Source organism: Struthio camelus, chromosome 4 (assembly GCF_040807025.1).
Source record: "Struthio camelus isolate bStrCam1 chromosome 4, bStrCam1.hap1, whole genome shotgun sequence".
NCBI classification, from domain to species: domain Eukaryota; kingdom Metazoa; phylum Chordata; class Aves; order Struthioniformes; family Struthionidae; genus Struthio; species Struthio camelus.
The window spans coordinates 47,907,397-47,931,228 of NC_090945.1; the positions used below are offsets into that span (position 1 = coordinate 47,907,397).

Sequence of the window (23,832 nt, forward strand, 5' to 3'; positions counted from 1 at the left end):
ATTCACTTTTTCCCTTTCTACGTGCATGAAGTTCTTAGGATCCTTTTTCGAGTGACAACACTATAATGAAAGGGCACTCAGAAATATATTTACTATGACCCCTAAATCTTTTCCTAGCACTGTTTCCCATAATACGGTCTTCTATCTATGTACCAAGTACACTCAGCTTTAAATACTATACGGTAAAAAAACACACAACCTAAATCAGTTTTGTTTCAAGTCTCATAAATTTAAAGTCTTTCTTTATTTTCCTTTGCCCATCTCCTGAGTTTTCACATTTGGGACTGCCAGCATTTGATTACAGGAGGGGAAAAACAAAACAACCATTAAAGGTCCTGTTAAAAAAATACTCTTGTCCATTCAGCTTGGACTTACATTACAAAATCGTATGGAACTGTTTGTATGCAGTGTAGCAGAGGTAACATAGTAACTAACATAGGAAGCATTTCTGCCACAGTAATATATGTGTAGTTTGTTTATTGCTCTCCCTATCTTTATAAGCTGTCATTTTACAGGCCACACAAAACACTATTGCAGTTTATTACTAAGGTCATTCAAACTAGCATGGCACAACATTTCAGCTACGCTTTAAGATAAAACTTCCAGCGTTACAAGAAGATATTTTCTCTAATGCTTCGTTTCTGCCAGTGCTCATTGCCAATAGTAATATGAGGCCTGACAGGGTCAGGATTATCATGCTGAAAAGTTAGGGCACTCCATAGGATTTAAAGTAAGTGTTTTAATCGATTCACTTCCGCTTTCCTCCCTAACAAAGTTGAACAGCCTTTTCCCATAAAGCCATGAATGGGGACTACAGGGAGTTGCAGTCAGTGCTCCTTTTTTGTCATAATTTCTATTAACCAAACCTATTTCACACGTTTGCTTTTTATTTATTCCACTAAATCTTCTACCTACACAGAGAACTGGCTCAGGAGATGCAACACTACCCAACATCAACCTAAAAGGTACATAGCTACTGTACTTTTCCTCTGACTCAGAGGATGTTACTTTCCTATTTAAATACTTAGAAAAGATTTGAGGAAGGCTATCTAAGTAGCAGTATCAATAAACACAGAACCAGTTTGCCTACTTTGCAGAAGTTTTATGATGATTACATGGTGTTTCTTAAAGTAGATAATACACAGCATGTGCTTAGTACTATTCAAAAATATTATCTAAACATCAATACCACAGAATCAGCTATGAACTACAGGCAATATTTTATCAGATATGTAAAAACAGGGGAATGACCCTGAACGCACAACCAATTCTTACACGCTCAGCAAGTAATTACAGACAACCATCAGTTTGATTTGCACAGAAGCACAATGACAAATTTAACTTTACAGTGCCATTCTTATAAGGATGCTGGAAAGCCATTAGAGCTTGAGGAAAAAAAGCAATCATGTTTTGATACTAAATTAAAATTTTAATAGCAGAAAGATTTAAAGCGAGAATGATACTGATAAGTCATTTAAACTGTTATCATAACTCACTAATTTTTCAGTTAGTCTTGGCTTATTGCTCTTCAGTCACATATGATGATTCTGAAGCCCCATGACTGATATTTGATTAACATGGCATTTTGAAAGAACACCCTGAAGGCATGTAGATAATGAAGAAATGTGCCAGATGTTTAAATTCCAGGAGTTTTAAAAGCAGGACTAGATTGGTTAAGTTAGTAAGTTGTCATAGGTTTACTTTTCTGCTTTTTAAATATTGGGGATAACTAAAGCAACCTTTATAGAAAGAAAAAAAGAAAACTTAGTTAAAACAAAAATAGTTTTACTAATAAGTTTTCCTGTTTAGGTAAAAACTTTAAGGCAAAGCCAATTTTAGCCATATCACCTTACCTTTTAAGCTAAATAGCATACGTAAACCTTCTTGCCTAAGTAGCATTTAAGCTACAGCATCTTAACTTCTTACTCTATCCTAAATTTTGGTAAGAAATCCTTTATATTTTAAATATTTGTTATTTTATTACTGAGACATCAGATACTAAAACAGTAGCTCCTTAATTTTAAGAATCAAAAACATATACAGGACCAAGAAAAAGACAGTTTTATTTTCTTTGGAAAGGAACTATAGGTCCCGATAGAATGCTGTAGCTTACTCCCTGAACAAAATCAAGAGGCAACTGTGCACTCTTTTGCAAGCAATTTTTACTATGTGGAAAACTCATTTAGAGTGTTAGGACAGAGAATTGCATTTTTACTACAAATCAACTACTTATTTTATAATCACAGTCCACTAAGATATCTTTTTTCTATTTAAAACACACAGATGCATTCTGTTATATTTCAGAGTTTTGGGTAGATATGAGAAAGAATAAGGTAACTATGAAACACTTCTGGTGCAGCTGAAATGAATAAGTAAAGGAGAGGTAACTCTGGTCTTACCTTCTCCACTCAGAAAAACTGTGTTAAAATTGGCAGTAAACAAAAAATTTTTTGGAAATATGAAATCGTATCCTGCTTTCCAACCAGCTCAAATAACTATATTGAATTTTATGAAACTATTGCCATTTTTTCCCTGTGATTCTATACTTTCTAAATTATTACTGATTTCTTAGAAACCAAACCATACAAGTATAAAAGATTATTTCACGGAAAGAAGGCTTAAAATTTTGAGAAATTTGAGTGGTTTACTTCATCTACACCAGAATTGTTTGATATAAACATCGGCTGACAGTTTTAAGTAAACATTTAGTTTCCTGCATATAGCAATATATATTTAAAAGGATCTCTCTATATATATATACACACCTGCTCTGTATGTGTACACACACACAAATATATAAAGGTAGAAACAACTTCATTATTTTCTACAGTTAGACCTAAATTAAGCAACAGTATCTGGATACAGAACAATACATTAAAATAAAAGTACATGACCTCAGGGAATTCTGGACTAATATTCTCTCTCCTTTAATTCCAGCATATTAGCTATGAATAGGAATCAAGACAACAGTTATCAGATGCGTTGATCTGATACATAGACGGTTTAAAAAAATTTGACTTAAAATATATTTTAGGCTCTCTCAGAATAGAAAACCTCACACAGTGTTCCTATTAAGACAGATAGCATAGATTGCTGGAGCAGTGGGAATAGCTGCATAGCAATTTCTCTGTCTCTTTCCTTCTCCTCTCTCCTCTGCTGCTGCTTCTCTCTATCCCTTTCATCTTCTCCTTCAGCCACTTATTATTTATAACTGAGCACCAACTGACAGGATTTCAACAGTAAACAAAACTTCAGTACAGTATCTAACCTTTCAGACACTGTCTTGGTCTGAGGACAGAAGCACTTCATATACTTAAAAGAATCCTTCAGCAATTTCTTGTTCAGCAAAGTCAATACAGGAAAATAGTGAAAACAGCTGAAAAGAGTTGTCCTAGTTACATAAGATATGTACACATATATTCATACGTGTACACACACATGCAATTATTTCCTTTGACTCCTGTGCACATCAGTACGCCCACTTAAAAATTATAACTTCCAAAACTTGAAAACTGAAAAATATCTGGAAACTGTGGCTGATGACATAGTCTCATTTCTTCCCTGGTGATGTCCTCCTCTCTTGTCTAATTATAAAAGGAGTCCAGATAATAAGCTTAAATCAGCTACTTAAGCGAGATACGTCCAACCAGTCATCACAGACATTTTCCAAAGGATTGCTGCCTCCTTCAACATACTTTTTGCTCTAAGGCTGTTTTTCCATGTTACGTTGCAAAGGGAAAAGAAAGCAAGCCATCACAGCAGAGTTAACAGCCCTACTGTTATGGTAAGTTATAGATAAACGTCCTATGCTAGCACTGCCACCAAAAAAAAAAAAAAAAAAAAAAAAGGAAATCCTCTACCCTGTTTACTCTCAGCTGTTCATTTCTAACCTCACACTACTTTTCCCCTATGAAGAAACAAGCATTTGTGAAGCCAAGAGGTAAACCAGATTGAACGCGCAGTCGTCCTGCACCATAACATCTTCTCCTCACCCAAATGTTCATTGGGATCACTTTCGTGATTCAATTCCCCATGCAGATCCTCAAATATTTACGCTGGCGCTCCAGAACAGACAGGGCAGGGGACAAATAAGCAATCTGGGTGACAGGAATGCTGCTTTGGCTAGCAGTACCAAACTACACTGGTTTAAGCTGTTAACTTCAGCTGGAACTGGTCCCATTTTTCCACTTACAAGACCTTATTTCTAGTTGTTTATTCAAAGATTTTGACAGACTTTAACCTGAAGCTCAGTTTTCCACTGTCTTAAAGCCTGTTTTTTGTCCACTTTAAAATTGTGCAGCCTCCTCTTTCAAGATTTGTAGCATCTTAAACTGACAGGGAAGTATGATCTGGAACGATAGGGAATAAAAACAGAGCGTGCCTCAGGTGCATACTTTATCATCTTCATCAAAACTTACCCAATGAATAAGTTTTCAAACATTATAGATCATGAATTTCCCTCAGACTTTGGCAGATCTCTAAAACCCCCAGAGGTTTAAGCAGTAATCAACACGCTTCCACCGAAGCTGGTGAACAAAACTTTCTGGGCAGTATAGCTCAGGTCTACAGCAGCCTCTGAAATGACAGCAGGGAGATTTTTCTCTCTTGTACTCTCAGCAACTCTGGAGTGGACAGCTAAAAAGTAGAAAGCTGAGTGTAAAGGAATAGAAAACAGAAAGAAGCTCAAACAGTCCGCCCTGAAAGGAAGATGAGGAAAGAAAGGAGGGAAACCAGGAGAGGGAACACAGTTTGCAACTGAAACTTGGATCTGAGAGAAAAGAGTGGGAGAAGGAGTGAAAAAATGCTGTGATTTGAAGCTAGTAGGGGAGACGGGGGAGAGCAGAGGAGAGGGAGACTGACCGGGGACCTGGGTAGGGACTGAATTTACAAAGATAAAGAGCTAAAGGAAAGTGAGAGGGGAGTTGTGAAAGCTTCGTGCAGCTTAGCTGACAGTTATTTGCAAGAAAAGGGCAAATAAAGGCTAGAACGATGGGTAAGGGCAGGAAGGAAAAGGGAGAGAGAATATCAAATCACGGTTCAAAGAAGACAAGAAACACATAATAAAGAAAGCAACAAGAAAGCAGCATGGAACTGGAAGTACATTTAAAACACAGGAGCAGCTCAACATGAGCACGAAGGACAAGCCTAAAGCTACAGCTTGCTGTCCCCCTCAATTTTTTTTTTTTTTTTTTTTTTTAAAGTATTACAGTTTACAGAGCCGTGCCGTGAATGGGAGGAACTGATCCAGATGAAAAATTGCCTAGAAAAATAAACAAAAGGGCTTAAGAGATGGACTTTATTTCTTAAGTTGGATACATTCCCTCATCAATTCACAGCCCTCAAAGTAGTTTCAGCACTGCTAACGTGCTGCACTAAGGGAGGTAGAAGCGCTTAGGCTGCTGTTGCTTAACATTTCCTAATATGAAGCCCCATTCTGTCAGGGACAGACGGACTGGTTAAACAAAGAAAATGGAATTGGTGGGATGTGGGATGATAGAGCAGAGCACGTCAGGGAAAAAGCAGAACTCCTGGCACTGTCAGAAACCCATCGCACAGGCCCATGCCCGCTAGAAACACTGTCCTCTACCACATGCTGTATCTGTGGGCATCTTTGTTGATCTTTTCAATGTCCCAGAAAATGACACTACTCTAAAGCATGTTAAAAGTGCATCACTGAAGAAGCAAATTTAATTCTGGCATTTTGTAACTGCTGATTGCTTGATTTTTATTTCAGTAGCAAACTGTAGTGTATATTTTCACCTCATACATACATTTACAGTTATAGCATTAGCTGATACTACCAAACAGGTAGATTTACTTATTCAGCAATTCAGCAGATGTCACAACTCACTACGCATACTTTATCAGCAATAACTGAATTTGAAATAAACGTGTATACAGTCTTGGTTATGATCAACCATACCCTTGTTCCACTCTAACTTAAATTAAAAACAGTAAAAAAAAAAAAATAAGGGGAAAGCATTAACATATAAGCAAAAGGAAAAAAAAAGTAAAACTTTGTTGGGGGTTTGTTGAGTTTCATAAGATACAAATCGTGTTTCTATTGCACAAACTTCCAAAACGTACAACCAAATCAGTTACATAATATGCGAGTGTAAAGGACACCGGCAATCACTTCGGGTGGGGTAGGGGGGTCAGATCCGAATCAAGTCTTGTAAAGACACCGCTATATTTTTAATTTCAGTCTTTCAGCCATCGGGACAACCCAACAGCACACTTCAGTTCCTTCTCTACTATCTCCTCCTCATGAGGACTGCATGATTTGAGACTCCTCACGGAGAGCTGTGGTGGGGAGCCAGCCTCCTCCCATTCAGGCCCTGGTAACAGCGATCAGGAATTAACACCGCTCTACACAGATAAATACACCCAGGAACCCTTTTGCAGTTATATTAAGTGACCAGGACTGTACTGCATACACTGGGGTTTTTTTTGTTGTTGTTCTCTTTTTTTATATCCACGTAGACATAATAAAACTACAGTAAGCTAGACATATGATGCACAAGTTTCGTGTTATGAAAACTTTTGTCTTTCCTAGCCAGGTATGCAAAGGAATATAATCCCTATATCCCGCCTTAAAATTCCACTTAATAAAAGTTTGGTCTTCTGTCACGTTTATGAAGATTTTTATTATGCAAGAAATATCTTGGCTCTGGGGTGGCATATTATTCATGTCGAAACACAGCAAAATACTGATTATAAATCTTCATAATGTAGCAAGAGAAAGGTTTCCACCCACCGAACTCATATAATTGAGACAAAGGTATAAAGTAGAAGATAAGCAATATTTATTTATATGTCCTTCCATTATTTTAATATGGATCACAGTGATTTTATAATTACTGTACTTTTATATAGATCATTTTGGACAACTGCCTCCATTTCTTGTTAAGACAAACAATAACAACTGCCTGAAAGAAAGGTGTGCAAATGGTCAGTATAATTTTAGGGTAGGCTTCTGGCTGGGGGACCCCTTTTTGTCAAACTTATGCTTCATTAAATGACCAAGTAAGTACAGTCTTATTTACCATACCCAAATGCAAAGCAGTAACTCATCACTTAAGTATGCTAACTTTTTAAAGTACTATAACTAGACCCATAAAGATATGTCCAGTTATACCTTTGTATTGGTATTATTACAGCAGCATAAGCATACAAGAAAATTAACTAACTGCAGAAAGCTCTTACGTAAAACATAGGCAATTTCAATAACAACAACATTATCCATCTTTCCCAGGTACAGCTCTGCTATAGTTAGCAATCACCCCCAAAGAGGACGGTGGAAACTTCTCACACTGAGCAGAAACAGCCTGAGTTTTTATTTCCTAGAATACATGGAAGCCAGTAATGTGATCTGGCCAAAGCATTTCCATTTCATAATGTTTGGACACTGCTTACAAATACTTCTTATTTCATGAAAGGATATTGGATAGTAGGCAAGCAGTATAAGAGTTTGGCATGAAGTTCAGTCATTGTAATGATTACCAAATTCTCTGTTTTGTAATTCAGTTTTTCTGTCAATATTACTACTCAGCTACCAGTGGAAGTTCTATGATACGTAGTCAATTGAACACCTTAGTAAAGCTTTATGTCTTTACTTTAAACCCTTCAAGACTGCACTGTAACTCATAAAATGAGAGGGAAATCCTCATTCAAACGAAATCAGTTAGCTAATGAATACACCCTACTATGCCTCAGAATAAGCTTTAATTTTTATAGCTCCCTCATTAGGCAGTTCAAATGTTAAAAAATATAAAATGATTATAAAAATGTAAGTCTTTTCAAGACTATATGCAAGAGACAGAGTTAGTCTAGAAGCTGGGGCTGTATGATAAGAACTACAATCGAGATTTTGAGGAATTGACTGTACATATTATTTTTGAGGGGGAAAAGTTTAAAATCAAAGCTACCATTCTATACATAGTTTTCATAGTTCTAACAAAGAATACATTAAACAATAGCAGAATCTAGTAGGTTGGCACAAGCAAGTAGCAAACAAGTATTTAGAACCTGACGGTTATCCAAAGAAAACTAACTTCAATTTTATTCAATATATCATTTGTTAGATACTATCTAAAAGAGGATCACATGGATTTAAACATATGCACCTCAAGGTGGCCCTTAGCAAGATGCATGAACTCCTCAGACAGAGCAGCACATGGTACTTCTCCAGTGACAGAGAGGAAAGATGTCCCCGAACCCTGAACAAAGGAAGAAGGCGGCAGAGAAAAAAGCCTGGAGGGCTTAAGAATCTTTTCTGGGAGAAGACAGGTTTCTAAAGGAAAAACAGGGAAGTCTGAAAAAGTTCACATTATACAACCTTTAGCTGAAAAGTTTCCCCTGATGGTAGGAGGAGAATAGCAGCTGTGTTTGGGACCCAGCTCCATCATTTTCCTCCTCTAAATATTCCTGCAAATCTTCCTCTGCTTTTCTGTAGAGTAGGGCATGAAGAGCACAACAAGATCCTCAAACTCAGTGTATTGCAGTTGTATTCATCAAGCGGTATTTGGAATGTGGAATTTCCTGCAAACAAATTCTGCAATAAATATTTCAGTCACATTGAGCATCTCAGCAGAGGTCCAGATTTTGATCCTGGTCTGTAGGAAAGCCCTGCCCACAGCTGTCAAAACCACAGGCAGAAAGCAACTAAAAAGACAACATGCGAGTAATAAATGACAAAAGACAAGCATAAAAATAGCCTCTTAATGCTTTCAACATCTGGCCCAAGCGACATCCTGAAAACAGGGGGGACCCTAAACAAGCTTGTCATCGAATCCAGGCCATATGACTGGCCAAAATACTAAGTGTATTTGTATTTGCTTGAAATATAGGAAGTAAAAATTAAATAACATGAATATGTTCTTTCTTTAGTTTGGTCTTTGAAAGCTTCAGGACATATAGCCCAGATCTCAAAGTAAGTAGTTAATTTTATTTTCTAACTGCTGAAAATAACTTTCGTGTCTGTATTATATGTAAGACTCGAAGAGAGAAGCAGAGAATATTAACTGTAGAAAAAAATCTTTACAGATTTTGCAGGTCACTTTTAAACTAGAGAAGCTCAGCTATAACCCAAGCTATACTGACATGAAGTAGCTCAGAATCTAACTGTTCATGGTGTGTTCAAAAATAGACTAGGTAAGTCCGTGGACAAGAGGTCCATAAACAGATACTGAAGGGAAAAGACAGGGTGGGGTCTTCTGATATCCTTAATTCAACAGTGGACGTTGGTAGAGTATGAGAGGAAAAAACACCAGAAAGTGACTAAGCTAATATGTTCTCCCTAAGCAATATGTCCTACTGACACTAGTCTGACCTAGTAAGGCTCTTCTTACATTCTCATGCTTTAAGCTAGGTTTGATGTGTATCTAAAACTTTGTAACTATGGGTAGGTTCCTAATAAGTATGTTTACTCATCTGCAATATAGTTACATAACCAAGCTCTCACAAATCTTACCCTATGGTAACATCTTATTTTTAACAGGTATAAACAACCTTTGCAAGTTTACTGGCGTATTGCACAGATTACTTTGAGAATATAGTATCTCATCTCTTAAAATCATTAAGGATATTAAATATACAGCTCACTGTTTATAACTCAGAAGATAGCTAGTCCCATTAAATCTCTCACCGTGCACGTGCGGCAGGCAGAAAAACACATTCAAAGCATAATGAACACAGAAGTTAAATAATCATACATCATCTTGGAACAGGCCTCTCTGAGAACAGCTTTTATGTGAATTTTGGAGGAAGCAGTAATAACTATGAAGTGCCCTCCCCCATCCAATTCTTCAATATAAATGTGGGCTGTTCTTTAAAAGAAACACTTTAATCATACTCATGTCTGGCATGTTACAAATACTCTCCAAGCAAGTAACATTTTTAAAGCAAACAAGTGGAATCATTAGGAAAGAGAGAACAAAACATCGTTGTTTCCGTACATGTATCGCTGCTTATCCCACATCTGGAATACCGTGTGCAGTCCTAGCTCTCCCTTCTCCTTGCTTCGCAGTCTCAAAGATAAGAACTAAGAAAGGTATGAAGTAGATTGATCAGAGGTAAAGAACAGCTTGATAACAAAAAACAGGCTACATTAACTAGAGATCTTTAGTCTAGGAAAGAACAATTGAGTAGGGAAATCAATAAAACCACAAGTGGCATGGAAAGGATTGGTCTCTGTCTTTTCCAGTACAAGAATGAGGGGAGTTTCATACAAAACTAGCAGCTGTCAGACTTGAGACAAACAGAAGGAATGGTTCTTTCATTGGGGCGTGTGCGTGTGTGTGTTTTGTTTTTTAAATGGAACTAAAGCCAAACTTTTTTATACAGATGGGTATTGATGCCTGAAAAGCTTCTCTGGGTTCAAAAAGCACCTGGACAGCTCATAGAGGAAAAGTCACCTGAAGGCTATTAAGTAAAACAAAGCAAGCCCTACCCCTGCATCCCCAGTTCCTCATTTAAGGCTCAGAAGTCCATGAGCTGCTCTGCTGCCAACAGTCTGCAAGCACGCAGTGACACTATCCACTTTTTGTACTCTGGAGGATGTTGTCAAGGAGGTCCTGTAATTTGGCACAGCCTTGGATGTTAAGGGCATAAATAAAAAGGAAAGTGAAAGAGTTCAGCCAAAATCTAACTGAGAGGTACTGGAAGAGCCACAAGAGTGGCTGCAGCCAGGTGCATGTTGCCATGGTCGCCCACTCACTACAGAAACCATGAGCCAGAGGACCCTGTGAACACCCCTGTGCCTGCTCTTCTCTGGATTTTCCAAATTCAGTCCCCCCTGCTGTGGAACTACCATCAGGTACCTGCTCACACACCTGTGTTTCGGGCTTCTCCTGAACTTAGACTGTGGGATGCAAGGGTGAAGAAATGAAGCAAGTGGAGTACGAATCTGCAGAGCCGTTTCCATGAGATGGTTTAGAGACAAATCAGCAGGATGGTGTGCAGCCTGCACAAGTGACACAAGGGGGTCAGGCAGGGAAGTTTGCTCACTAGAGGTCTGAGAAGGAACTGATCGAGAAGGTCAGCACTCAGGGGGCACTATTCTCCTGCAGGACACGCCCAAGGGGCAGCCTTCATCTGGGGCAAACATGGCAGATGGCTGCTCTTCATGAGGCCTCCAACAATAAAAGCACTCTCCAAGTCATCCTCTACCGTATCTGGGGCACAAGTGGGATTAGAAGCTCTGCAGCATGGGCTGCACAAGGAGATACTCGCCTGCAGGGTATCACTGGAAATGGTAGACGGGGCAAACCAAGCCTTTTGCTCTGACCACGTACAGCCATTTTTCTGCTTTTATGTTACTTCAATATTCAAAACAAATACCATAAGCCTACCAGTCATGGAATAAAGCAGCTACTTAAAGGATCAAGGGAAAAATATTGATCTTCCATCTGTCATGAGAGATCAGAATTTGAAAAATTCATTATTTCTCTGAAATCTTTGGCTATGCTAAGAAATTCAAAGAGGCTGGTTGCTACAAAGAGCCTTTTTATGCTATTAATCCAGATTAATAATGACTGTTCAACCTAGAGCTTGCCTAACTCTTCAGTTCTGCCTGTTGCACAGGGAAAAACAAAACAAACAAAAAACAAAACCAGCTTAATTCTTTCTTCCTTTGAAGAACGGTCCTGCCCTCTAAAAAACCTTCGCTGTTCCTTCCTCTTTCCCCCCCACCTACTTCCTGCTGCAAGATCCGAGTTCAGCGTACTTCTACTCCCTTATCAGCCTGTCCACAGGTACTTGGGAGAAGGAAGGACTCAGAACTCCTCTAGAGCTCTTTACTCCTTTCATTTGTTTTCAGTGATTTGATCACTTGCTGGCCCAGTCACCTGAAGAAGGGAAGAAACAAGAGTTCTCATCAGTCTCAACATAGATCTTGATCATCCTGACCGCTGATGATCAGGGAGAAATAGACAGCTATTACTGGGCAAGAAATACAAAGCGTTTTTTTCACTCATCATTTTCCATGCCTTTAGTTGTACAGGCTACATTTACTCTGGTCTCGAGAGTCATAGCTTTATAATCCAAATTTGCCCTTTTAAGGCAGCTTAATCTCATTTTGAGTTCAGACCATTTACCAAACCCACCTGTCTCAGAGTAGGCACTGTGAGACCCCTCCTAAGAGGGGCTCCAGACCATCTTGTGTGATCAACATTATCAACACGGCATTGCTGAGAGGCAAGAGGAATTGCATTGAGGCAGCCAGGAGCTGCCCAGCTGCTGAGCTTTGCTCAGAGACAGCCCACGCCCTTGTGAACTGTAACATTCAACAGAGCACACACAAGTCGCACGTACACTGGGCAACACAAGGCAGAGGTCACTTAAACTCAACACTACTGACGCTTTGGCAAGCAAGGAGACCTTCAGAGAATTTGGTTTTGGGCCTATCCTCTTGGCTTCTGCTGCCTGACGCTTCAGGTGAAACCCTCATGAAAGGCCATGAAACTTTAGAAAGGAGACAGGCCAATATCCAAGATACTCAGTCAGGTCAATGGCAGATTTAAAGGCTGTTAACTTTCTCCAAAAATCTGTGCCCAACTGCTAACAGAACAGGATTCTTGGTATTTTTGAAGGAAGCTGACATTTGGTTCTTCTCTAGCCAGTCAGAAACACACCCAAGTGGAAAGACAAAACACTCATCTATGGTTATCTTCCTTCCTGGAAAAAACTTCCATGTTTACTGAAGCTACTGAGATTCAACAGTAAAAGCTTGATGATTATTTACAAGATTTATCTTGTTTCCCCCAAATCACAGAAAATTTAAATATTAATGATACAAAGGAAAACAAAAAAAATGAATTCCTACTGTGAAGAGAAATTAAAATCTTGACAGGAGTGCCTTGACATACATGAGTAAAACGAAATACAAAGTGAACAGTCATGTTTATACCACAGCAGCACACTGCCTGTTATGTAAGATTTGCTGGGGAGTGGATGGAGTAGAGAGGAAGTTGTAGGCTTTGCTTTAATTTGCAAATATCTGTCCCTAGGCAAGAGAAAAATGTCAATGAAACACTACCTCACAGATCTTTTTTAGTTTCCTCAGGCAGTTAATTACACTTTGAATCTAACCATAAGTAGCAATTCTATAAAAATGATACATAAACTCTCCATCAAGAGTCTTGGTTCTATCACATTCACAATTTGAGTTTCTATCAAGTATATCAGCTGCCAGATACAAACAAGTGTAATGAAAATGATTGATGTTACATATTTTTCCTTTTCTGCATTATATCAAAAAGTAAATTCTACCCACCCCAGCCCTGCACAAGAAATGGTAGGAGTGTTATTATCTAAGTAATGGTGAAAATGAAAACAGAGATTTTATCATCAGTATTACATCAAATAATGAACTCCCCCATGGCACAAAAGACAAATGCTTTCTTTGACTTACAGTGAAACCTAATTTGGTGGTATCATCCTTGCCTCCAGCTGAAAACAGCCACAAAGCTGTCGCATAGTTCGCAATAGTTAACGATCCTTAGCCAGCAAGAATGACAGGTGAAGACTGTGGTGAATTTTCAGAGCTCCAAAGGCAAAGTTTTCCAAAAAATCTTGGGAACTTAAAAAATACATATGATATCCAAGAACTGTGGCAAGAAGTGCTACCAAAAAAAAAAAAAAAGTTGCTCAAGCACGTTTTTCCTTAAAGTTTCCTTCAGTTCTGAAGCTTTTCTTACATTTTGAACTACTTGGAAATTTTTCATCCAAGTTTAATTTGTACATAGCACAAATTGAGACCACCTACACAGACAATTCCTGGAGCTCAACATTCTTGGAGCATTGTAAGTGCCATTATGTGTGAATCCAAGTCCACAGATCTCACTCTTGATTTATATGAGCGCTTTGAACAGGAGAACAGGTTCACAACATTGTCCATTTGAGCTTGCTCAGGTCTCAGAGGGGCCCATGAAGGGGAACTCATGCATGCTGCACTCAGTCTGCTTCATCACCAGGAGTCTCGTAAGATCATGATCCCAATTAGCAGAGCAGGACACAAATCTCAGAACATTTGCAAACGGCGCATATCCAACTACACCTATTAACTTTTCTTCACATGATTGTTTATATGGATCCCATACTTTAGAGGGTAATGAGCATTAGACACTTATCTGGAAAGGGGTGAACGGATTTTACTTGAATCAGAATTATAATACAGCCTTGCCAAAAATAACATTTGACCTGGAAGTAATAAATACTTCAACCTCTACAATTGCTGCTATTTGTTTTTCTAATGAGAAGGTTTTTTTGAGCAGACTGCAGAGGATACTTACCAGATGCATCCCTCTTAGCCAAACTGGGAAAAAAACAAAACAAAACACAACAAAAGCAAAACAAAAAAACTCCACTTCACTGTCTATGCAAACATCAAGAAAATAGACTGCAGCTAATGTGTGAAGTTTCATTTTGCTGATTTTCCTTTTGGCTCTTTAAATATTATTACTGTTGAGGCATGTACATTCTGGACAGCTGGAGCAGTCCACCTAAATACATTTGGCCTGCTGAATTCTGCACTAGAAGAAAGCTGAAGGACAGTAAGACTGTTTTTGCTTCTCCTGAATGGTCTCCAATAGGCGATCTACTTTTTTTTTTTTTTAAACATTCTTTATAACAAGTCCTGAAAGTTTTCACTCTGGCGGGTTGTTGGGGATGAAGGGGCTACAACCTCCTATGATGACACAGCCAAACACTACTGTTGTTCTGCTAGGCTCTCCTCTCTGCTGTATTCCTCTGCCCGCTGTGAACTGAGAACAATCCTGGGATAAGAAGAGTCAAAGAGTGAAACCATTTGATGGTATAAAGGATTTTGCTTTTTGAGAGGCAGATGACCTCAGATTCCTGTAATACCTGTTATTTCACAGTGTTATTTCACAGCGCAGCCATAAGCAAGTTGGGGTAACACAGGGGATGCCACATCTGTGATATCAGAGGACCAAAAAAAAAAAAAAAAAAAAAAAAAACACCCCCACAATGCTCCCTGCCCCCAAGGGCCTTCTGCTAAGACCTTTCTAAGCTCTTTGCCAACATTTCTTCCTTGCCCAGGATAAAATGCCCTGCTCTGTTCTATGAGGAACATGCGGTAAATGCCTCAAACACATTTTAAGTTGCATTCTTGAGGTCAGGACCTCAGGTTATTTGGAAATTGCCAGGACTGGATGGTACACAAAGCAGGCCAAGCCATATGTAAACCGTATGGAATGCTACAGGGTTCAGGATGATTGCAATATCATGTAATTAATGTAATTAACTTACACAATTAATCATTTTATATTGAAGTTAATCACAAGCAGAACCCCCAAAACTTCATATGGAAAAAGAAGATGCATTGCCTCAGCAAGTTAAGTCCAGGAACGCAAACACAGAATTCAAACGCTAACCATGGAGGAGTACTGCGTGATCAGAATCTACAAGCTACGCTCTCCCCCTCGCCCAGTTTTCAGAAAGTGTTTTTCCTGTACTTTTTCCCCTCTTAAATAATTCCATTCCTCTTGGATACTGTGCTAAATAGGAGCATCTTCACAAAATACTCATTCATTCCACTGGCAACTACACTCTCCAAATATTTGTAAGGAATCATAGCCATCTTAGACAAATCAGAGGAAATTTCAAAAGAAAAAAAAGACTAAGGAGCTAGAGAAATTAACTTACAATGATTACAGTGAAAAAATAAATGACTTACAGTTTAGCTATTTCCTAACTAAAATCTGAAATGCAGCAAAGGGGAAAAATACAACAAAACATAAATATCAAGTCATCAGAGAAAATTTTGGTGACAGGCAAATACAAAATAACTTCTTAACACTAGGAAAACAAGTTGTCAAACTCATATAAAGTAAGAATTCAACAAACAACAGTCCTCTCCCTCTTCCAACCTATCATACTGTAATTTAAAATTCTATTGCAATTCATGCAGCTGTTAGTGCTTTTGAAGCAGAAGCATATATGCATGGAGGAGAATTTGGCACTACATATCACTGAGGTCAAAAGCAGGGTGGAATTAAAAAAAAAAACTTTTGAATGTTTGTAATAGATAATGAACACGGTTGTACTTTCCCTAGTCACTAAGCAAAATTCAAGACTTTACCAAACACTAAAATCTTAAGAAGCAACTTAAGACTTCGAAAGAGCTGACATCGTTCAAATAACAACCTTGCTTGGAATTTCTTATAATTCCTTCTACAAACAGCTGTAGTGCATTTTTTACATTAAACTAGGATATTAAACTTGATAGGATACCAGTCTGACTTCATATGGATCGCCTTTGTTATAATGAATCACTGACCATATTCAAAAAAGCAGCAGCTGAACACGAGGTTCTAGACAGACTTCCTATTCTGGATGCAGTGCATCAATGGGAGATGATTATTACCACCACAACAGCTAAAAGAGCAAGTCTTGGTTTATTTTTACTCAAACGAGCAGACACATCCTCGAAGAACACGCGTGAGTCTAAAACATTTTCAAAGCATATTTTTGAAGGGATCTTTATGTCAGCCTCTAAGCGGTGCAATTAGTTAGAATAATCCCCAAAGCTTTTTTAGTACCTTCAGAAATGCAGTTATTTGTCAGCAGCAATCCTGTGAAATCCCCCACAGACACACAAGGGTGCTTACACAAGATACCCAGGAATGTACATACTTACACCAAGGGCTGGAAAGAGCCATGAGCTCTTAGAACTTAATATTGTACACTGCTCACACAAAAGGCTAGGCAAAGATTAACAATTCTGCTTGGAGAAATATCACTTAAATTAGTCTTTATAATTGGTCTTATTATATTACTTACACTTATCCAGTTATGTATGGTACAAATCATTCATCTAGAAAGGGATAGCATGTGTGTTTCTGAAAAGAATGGCTACATGTATGAAAAGGAAAATTGCAACAGACAAAACTTAGTAATAGCAGAAAAATAACATTCACCCTACCTGCTCAGTTTAGCACTGCTTGATTACTGGGAATGAGGTTTATGCTGGAACACCACTATTTTTTGGAGTAGAAAACCTAGCCTCATCTCTTTATCAGTGTGTGTAGCATCAAGACACAGAGCAAGGCACACTTCATAAACTTGGAGGCAGCCGTTAAACTGGTAGGTTTTAGACTACACAGTGAAAGGAAAAAAATGTTGAGAAATTAACACTCCTACTTTCCTCCTACTCCCACACTTGCAGCATTTAAAATCCATTAGCTATCAACTGGCAGCATTTTATGATTACATCAGATATTTAAAAAAAAAAGAGTATCTCAGCTGAGATAGCATCTAAGATAAACGGAGCTCAAGAGCATGTATTTTCATTGCAAAAAGCAAATCATGGCACAAAGACTGTTCTGTACTTTATTGCTGTCTTCATAAGGAAGCCCCACTGCAACTTTTAGGGATGCACTTTAGAGCACGCAAATACATTCCCATTCCGATACAAAACTAAGAATTCTTGTATATTTACAGTTTTAAACCTCTTAAACTATTGTGGAACAATTGATTAATACAGCTTTCATACAGTTAAGTAGCCCTAAAGGGTTTACCACACAACAAAATGATGGTGCAACTATGGCAAACCCTCTTAGCTGTGCTGCTAGCTTCTTTCCTGTTATTGTTACCATAACACTGTTACCATTAGTTTTACCATAATAGCCTATCCTGCTATTGTTACCATATTACCATTAATTCAGTCTAAGTATATGCTGTTGTTCCACCTTCATTTCAATAGCCTCAAAATTTTAGCTCATGCCTTGAGTGCCTGCACAGTCTCTCCAGTACATTTTGAAACTTTCAAAGAAACAAAAAAATCAATACAGAATGACTTGGGTTTTTTTTTGATCTCTGGTGCAGACAATGCATATTCACTACATGTTTCCAATTCAGAAACTATGTAGAGAACAAGCCAGAGAGTAAACACATCATGAGAGTTTTTAAAATATTCACAGATAGTTTAGGAATTAAAGTTTCAAGTCATTGATGTCATGTATCTGCTCACCCTGATTAGAAGAGTTTCTGCTTAACCTTGTTACATATCTCTCTCTCCTGGGAAGAAAAGGAATGCTCCAAGCGTTTGGAAAAGAAAAACCCAAAGAAAATATACTGGTAGCTATGACAAATTCACGTCATTACCTTCAATCGGCAATTTTCTTTTTCTAAATGATAGTTACCATGGATTTTTATGAGGCTATAAGACAATAATTTTGTTAGATGAATATCTCAAGAGAGCAAACAGGTGCATTCTGAAACACAAATTAATGATAAAAAACAGTGAAGAAGTGTTCAAAAGTCACACACACACACAGACATTGACATACTTGGGGCAAACTCACCTTCTTGACAGATATCACTGCAAATATAATGATTTGCACAGCGTTTCCCCAGTGCCAGAGACAAGGCCTCATCAGACCAAAGTCGTATGTTCAATACGCTCACGGAAGCTGAGAGCATCAAGCCACTCCTCCAGCAGTTCTACACTGTTTCTCAATCTTATCTTTTTAACATCACCGATCGGCAACCTAGAGACCAATCTACTCCTCTAAGCTCCAAACTGTGCATTTGAAAAAACAGTATTAAGAAAAAAATTGGTATTTAATTAAAAAAGGGGGGGGGGGGCGATTCTCCTCCTAAGCCCCAACTAATGGTTTTCACGTTGAGCTATGCAACCCACCCCTATTACCGTAGGGTTAAGCAAGAAATATTCCCTACTATCTCCCTGCTTTTCCCCTCCTTTTATAACGCTCCCAAGAGCGGGCATGATGTAAACCTGTTGGCAAACGCTGCAGCTCTTGCTGCAGCTACTCAGCAGCTCCCCGCTGGGTGGCAGGGGAGGGAGTGCAGAGACAGGACTGCTGCCCAAAAAACTGTGAAACTCCAGGGAAAGAGGGCTGGGAGTCTACTATTCCATCTTAACTTAAAAGCAAACTGCAATACTAGGTTGTCTTGCTAGCAAGGCCACCCAAGGAAAGAGGGAGATAGGGAAGAGACAACCAACAATCAATTATAATTCCCTGGTTTTCTGCCACAGCACAAGTTGCAACAGTCTGGCGGCCACTCCATCTTCTACCAGCTGGCCAGGACCTGCAGGAAGCACAGGGTGCTTTGGGCACTTCTCGGTGCCTGAGCGGCAGGGAGAGACGTGTAAGCGCTGGACGCGTAGGGCTCTACGCTTTGGGGGAACTCCCTCATGACACAGGAAATCCTAAGGAGTTGAGTTACCGGCAGATTTCATTTCCATTCCACTGGTTAGACAGTTCATACCAAAACTATTAATTTGGGCCCTGTAATCTTATTAAATAACAAACTGTATCGCTAGGCTGAAAAGAACTGGGCACTCCTGCACAAGCTTATCAGTGCCCACTTGCTGCAGCACATGCCCCTGCAAGAGCTATATATGAAGAACTACTACTGCTATTTATAACTGTAACACTTCCAAGTTGCTGCAAATCTTTAGGACAAGATTAATATACAATATTTACTCACCTGCATAAAAACACAGTAGTCACTATTTTCAGCCTAGCTTTTCCTCTTAAGTTGGAGGACCTCCAATTTCATCCACACTTTTAGAAATAAGTTTCTAAAGCAGAAGTTCTTAAAGAGGAATAAAAATGTCATATAAAAAGTTCCCCCCAAAAGTTGTATGATCCCACACTTGCATCAGTTCAATACACAGCAGCATGGCATATGTGGTGGAAGGTGAAAACAGGGAAACCGTAAAAATCTACAAACACAAGCCAGCACGCATTTTTCATTTGATTTAAGAAAGTTCAAGTAAATGACTTTTTACTGACAGTATAATCACATTTTCCTTGAACTAATTACTTACAGTTTACTTATTTAATCCTTTCTAATTACTCCAGGCATTCATCTCAATAGTCTCTCATCCCAGGGACAAACACGCACAATACACGCTCACTCAAACAGTTCCAGAAAAAAATCAGGGTAACTCACAACTAAGACTTCCAACGTCACCAAGGCTGCTCAGACGCTGAATCTCATATTACTGTTCACCACTAGTCAGGCACAAAATCATTTTCTTTGTTAATATAATTGTTTAACATATGCTATCCCACTCACTTCCCAGGCTGCTGACCTTTTTCCTTCGCTCTGCTCACGGTTCCCCTTTTTCCAGGGAACACTTGCACTTCTACAAAACACACTTCAGTGGTAGCTCCTAAAGATTTAGAGGTTTCAAGAAGCAGGGTAACTATCTACAGCATGTGCATGGAAACGTACAGCATCACTTAGGAGGGTATCTTTACTATCAGCTGTTCTACCTCAGTAGTTTAAACGCACAAAGTATGCACTGTGCTCCAGTTTTGATTCCTTCTACCTTTTCAGCACAGGCTGTTCTGAGGGTTTACAATACAAAAATCAATTTCACTCAGGAAATAACTGGCTCACTATCATAAGCTGGAGTTTCTTTGTTTTTTATGTTTTTTTAAAATTATTTAGACTATTTATAACAATGCAAAACTTAGTGAATGATAAGATAAAATAAGTGACCAGCCAGACTGATTTTGTGTCCCTATTTTTAAATATTTAGATTTGCAAAATACTTGATAAGCATTCAAGCAATATAATCACTTAGAGCATTAAGGATGTTAATATATAAGCATTCAGGCTCTAATTGAAATGTCTGAAGAGGGAGTACAATATCCTCAGTAACCTTTTCTATTTAGAGTATTATTGGAAAAGCATGAATTCTGTGAGCTACACATGGTCTACAACAGCTTGAATATCCAAAATAAGTACAGCTAATGCACATTATCAGAACCTGAGTCTGACTTCCCATCCAATTACAGTAAACTTTCCTAAACTTTCAATCAGTAAAGCAAACAGCATTAGTATATTAAACTTATTTCATTAACCAGATTAAAAATATCACTGTAAATCTAAAAAACAAAAAAGTGCAGAATAGCAGCTGAACTCGTAATTCACACATTTTGTACTTTTTTTCCTCCATACTTCAGTGGATAATGAATGAGCTGACTCACCATTGCTTTTGACAAGTATGCTGCGAATCTTAAGAACATCTACATCAGGGTAAGACTTGTTACGAACTCGGACATCAAAGGTCTTTCTAATAACATCGCCTGCTTACACAAGTATATACTACACATCCTTTTCATGCATCAGCGTACTGGGAACTGCAAAACCACAAAGTTTGCTGAAAGGTACTTGAATTCTAAGTTATGAAACTTCCAACAGAAATAAAAATTAACATACAATCGGAACTTGAGAACGTATGTAGAACCTTAACTGTACTGTACGCCTGGACAGTTTTCAAATCCAAGTGTCAAGTTACACCTTCTATAAACTCTGTCACGCAGCAGTAGGTCACTGCAGTTTCAATAACTCCAAGAGACTTTTCAACAAATGGAAAGTCTCAGTTTTTGTTGTCATCGTCCCCCACACGTTTCCCTCGCTACTTCATTCCTATGCACAGCTGCTGCTCGAAGCGGTGCTCAGCCCTTCCTCCAGCAGCTAGCTCCCCGCTCTGCCCCGCCGAGCCCGTCGCGGGCACCCGCACAAAGCCGCCGGCGCCCCCCGGCCCCCCGCAGCCCTGCCCTCGCTGAAGAAGCCTCCAGGGCCGCCGGGACCCGCCGGCCGGGGAGCACTCCGGCTGCCAGCGCCGAGGCAAGCGACAGCCGAAGCCGCGGGTCGCTGCCGCCTCCGGGCCGAGCGGCGGCCGGCGGGGCCGCGGCCGCGACCTCTCCCCGCGGGACAGCCCCCGGCCACGGCCACGCAGCACCAAGGACCGCGGCAGGGGCACAGCCCTCGGGCTGCCTTTGCTGATCAGGTGTTTTGCGTTTCTTTGTCAACACGGTTCTTCCCTCTGCAACCACCCTTCCAGCAACCCTGAAAAAAACCCAGAAACTTTTTTTTCTTTTTCTTTTTTTTTTTTGGCTTAAACAAATCCCCCCAACCCCCACCCCGGGTTTTGGAAGAGCTCCCATTTCAAAAGGCTTCTCCCAAATATTTTCCTCCGCGGGATTTCCAAGCAGCCCGTCCGAGCGCACTCTCAGGCGCATGCCTGCAGAAGGCAGCTCGCATCTGCTGCGGGGGCACGGACGTACCTTCGCCTCCCCCGCGTCGGGCTCCTCCTCGTAGTACCCCTGGCCGGACTCGTAGGCGGCGGCGGCGGCCGGCTGCCGGGGTCCCAGGAGCACGGCGCCGGCAGCCAGGCAGCAACCCAGGGAGAGCACCTCCAGCAAGTGCATTGTGCAAAGATGGCAGGGCGGGCGCGCCGCGGAGCCACGGGGCACTTGGAGGAATGCAGGCGAAATTAGGAGGCTCCTTCTCTTCCTCTCCCCCTTCTTTTGCTGCCGTCTCCCCCCTCCCTCTCCTCGCAATATCCAAGGCAGTAAAATCCGTGGGATGGAGAAGATGCAGTAGCAGCAGCTCCTAGACGCCTGCAGGGGAGTTCCCAACTTTCCCAGCCGCTTTGCAAATTCTCACCAAAGTTATCCGGAGTTTGCCAGGTAAAAAACCCACCAGGAAACCGGACATCCGAGGCTGCGCTCACTCAGGAGCAGGGGAGGTGGAAAGCGCAGAGAGGAGGAGGAGGAGGAGGGAAGGAAGGGAAGGGAAGGGAAGGAGGCAGAGAGAGAGAGGCAGAGCGGGAGCGAGCGGACGCTCACCCCTGGGGAGCTCCCGCCTCCCCGCGCAGCCCCTGCCCGCGCGGGCCGCGCCGCGGCGGAGGCCGAGGGGTGCGCAGAGGGGCGCCCGCCGTCCGCCGCCGCGGAGGGCTCGCCGGACGCCTGTCAGCGGCAGCGCGGCCGGGGGGTGCGCGGCGCCCGGGGCTGCGCGGCGGCCGCGGGGGCCGCGCATGGCGAAAGCGCCCTCTGCCTGCGCCTCTGCGCGGCGAGAGGGGGCGGCCGGCCGGTCGGCCGGCCTGCCTCCGCCTCCGCCTCCTCCTCCTCCCGCCGGCGGATCCGCCAAAGCCTACCGCCCTCTAGGTCCCAGCCCCGAGGGGAAAGCAAAGTTCGTCGCCGTTTCACCCAGCGGTTCCGCCACCGCATGCGGTTGGTTAAACCGCGCACCCAGCACGTCTGCAATCTTGCAAGAAAATTTCTGTTTAGTCCTGATCGGTTACTTGTTGAGCAATATTGGCTGCTCCATCTGCGAGAGTGTAACAGGCACGCAGCTTTTTTAACTGGAGGGAGAAAAAGATTTCGGCATGTTAGAAACAGACCCTGAACAGTACCTTATTTATCTGCAGTATTCCCGTCAATGAGAGTCTGGAGCCATCTTTGAACAGAAGTTCCCCCAGTTCAGAGCCCTACATAAAACAGCATAAATATGTTTTTCAGAGACACTATGATTAAAAATAAGGCTTGAGTTTTTTCTTTGTTGATGTTACTTTTTTCCTTTTAAGTACAACAAGTGGAGAACTGCATATTGCAGTAACAAAGTACAGCCTGATCAAATCCCAGCGCTGTGAAAGGAGGAGTTATATTCTGTATATTATTATTTTTGTTTGATGTGAACAGCGTTTCTGAAACTCGTGCAAAAATTTTAAAAGCTTTTCAAATTATTCTGCATCACACTTATACTTCTTTTGGTAAGAGAATTGTAAGAGAACAGATTTCTGACTGCCTTGGCTGGATCCTGGCTCTCTACTCCTATTCTAATATTCTTATTTCTGGAGTAATCCCATTATGGAACTACTTAGGGAATGACATTCAAAAGGTTATACATGAAGGTATCTCTCCATCAGGTCTTTAGGTACCTTCTATTCTTTCTACTCTATTCTTTATCAGTCTTAAGGTGGTAGATCAGCTAATAAACTATGTGGATACTACGAAACAATCACTTCATTTACAATCTGAAAAA

At 40.4% G+C, this 23,832-nt stretch overlaps 1 protein-coding gene across 13 annotated transcripts in view; it reads right to left on the bottom strand.

Moving 5' to 3' along the window:
* VEGFC (vascular endothelial growth factor C) overlaps positions 1-22,768 on the bottom strand; it is an 81,274-nt gene extending 58,506 nt beyond the window's left edge. Inside the window, exons 1-4 of one of the 13 annotated variants that reach the window (XM_068942540.1) lie at positions 18,327-20,970; positions 18,165-18,236; positions 17,993-18,039; positions 16,946-17,118 (exon numbers count right to left, since the gene is read on the bottom strand). Coding sequence is in view for 3 of the 13 variants with exons in the window: in XM_068942530.1 (XP_068798631.1) it covers positions 22,074-22,217 (144 nt within the window). In the remaining 10 variants the exon portion in view is untranslated. Of the gene's footprint in view, positions 1-16,945; positions 20,971-20,990; positions 21,144-22,073 lie in introns of those variants that run through there. The other 12 variants (XM_068942543.1, XM_068942542.1, XM_068942535.1 and 9 more) reach the window with 12 other exon arrangements.
* Positions 22,769-23,832: the final 1,064 nt, after the last annotated feature.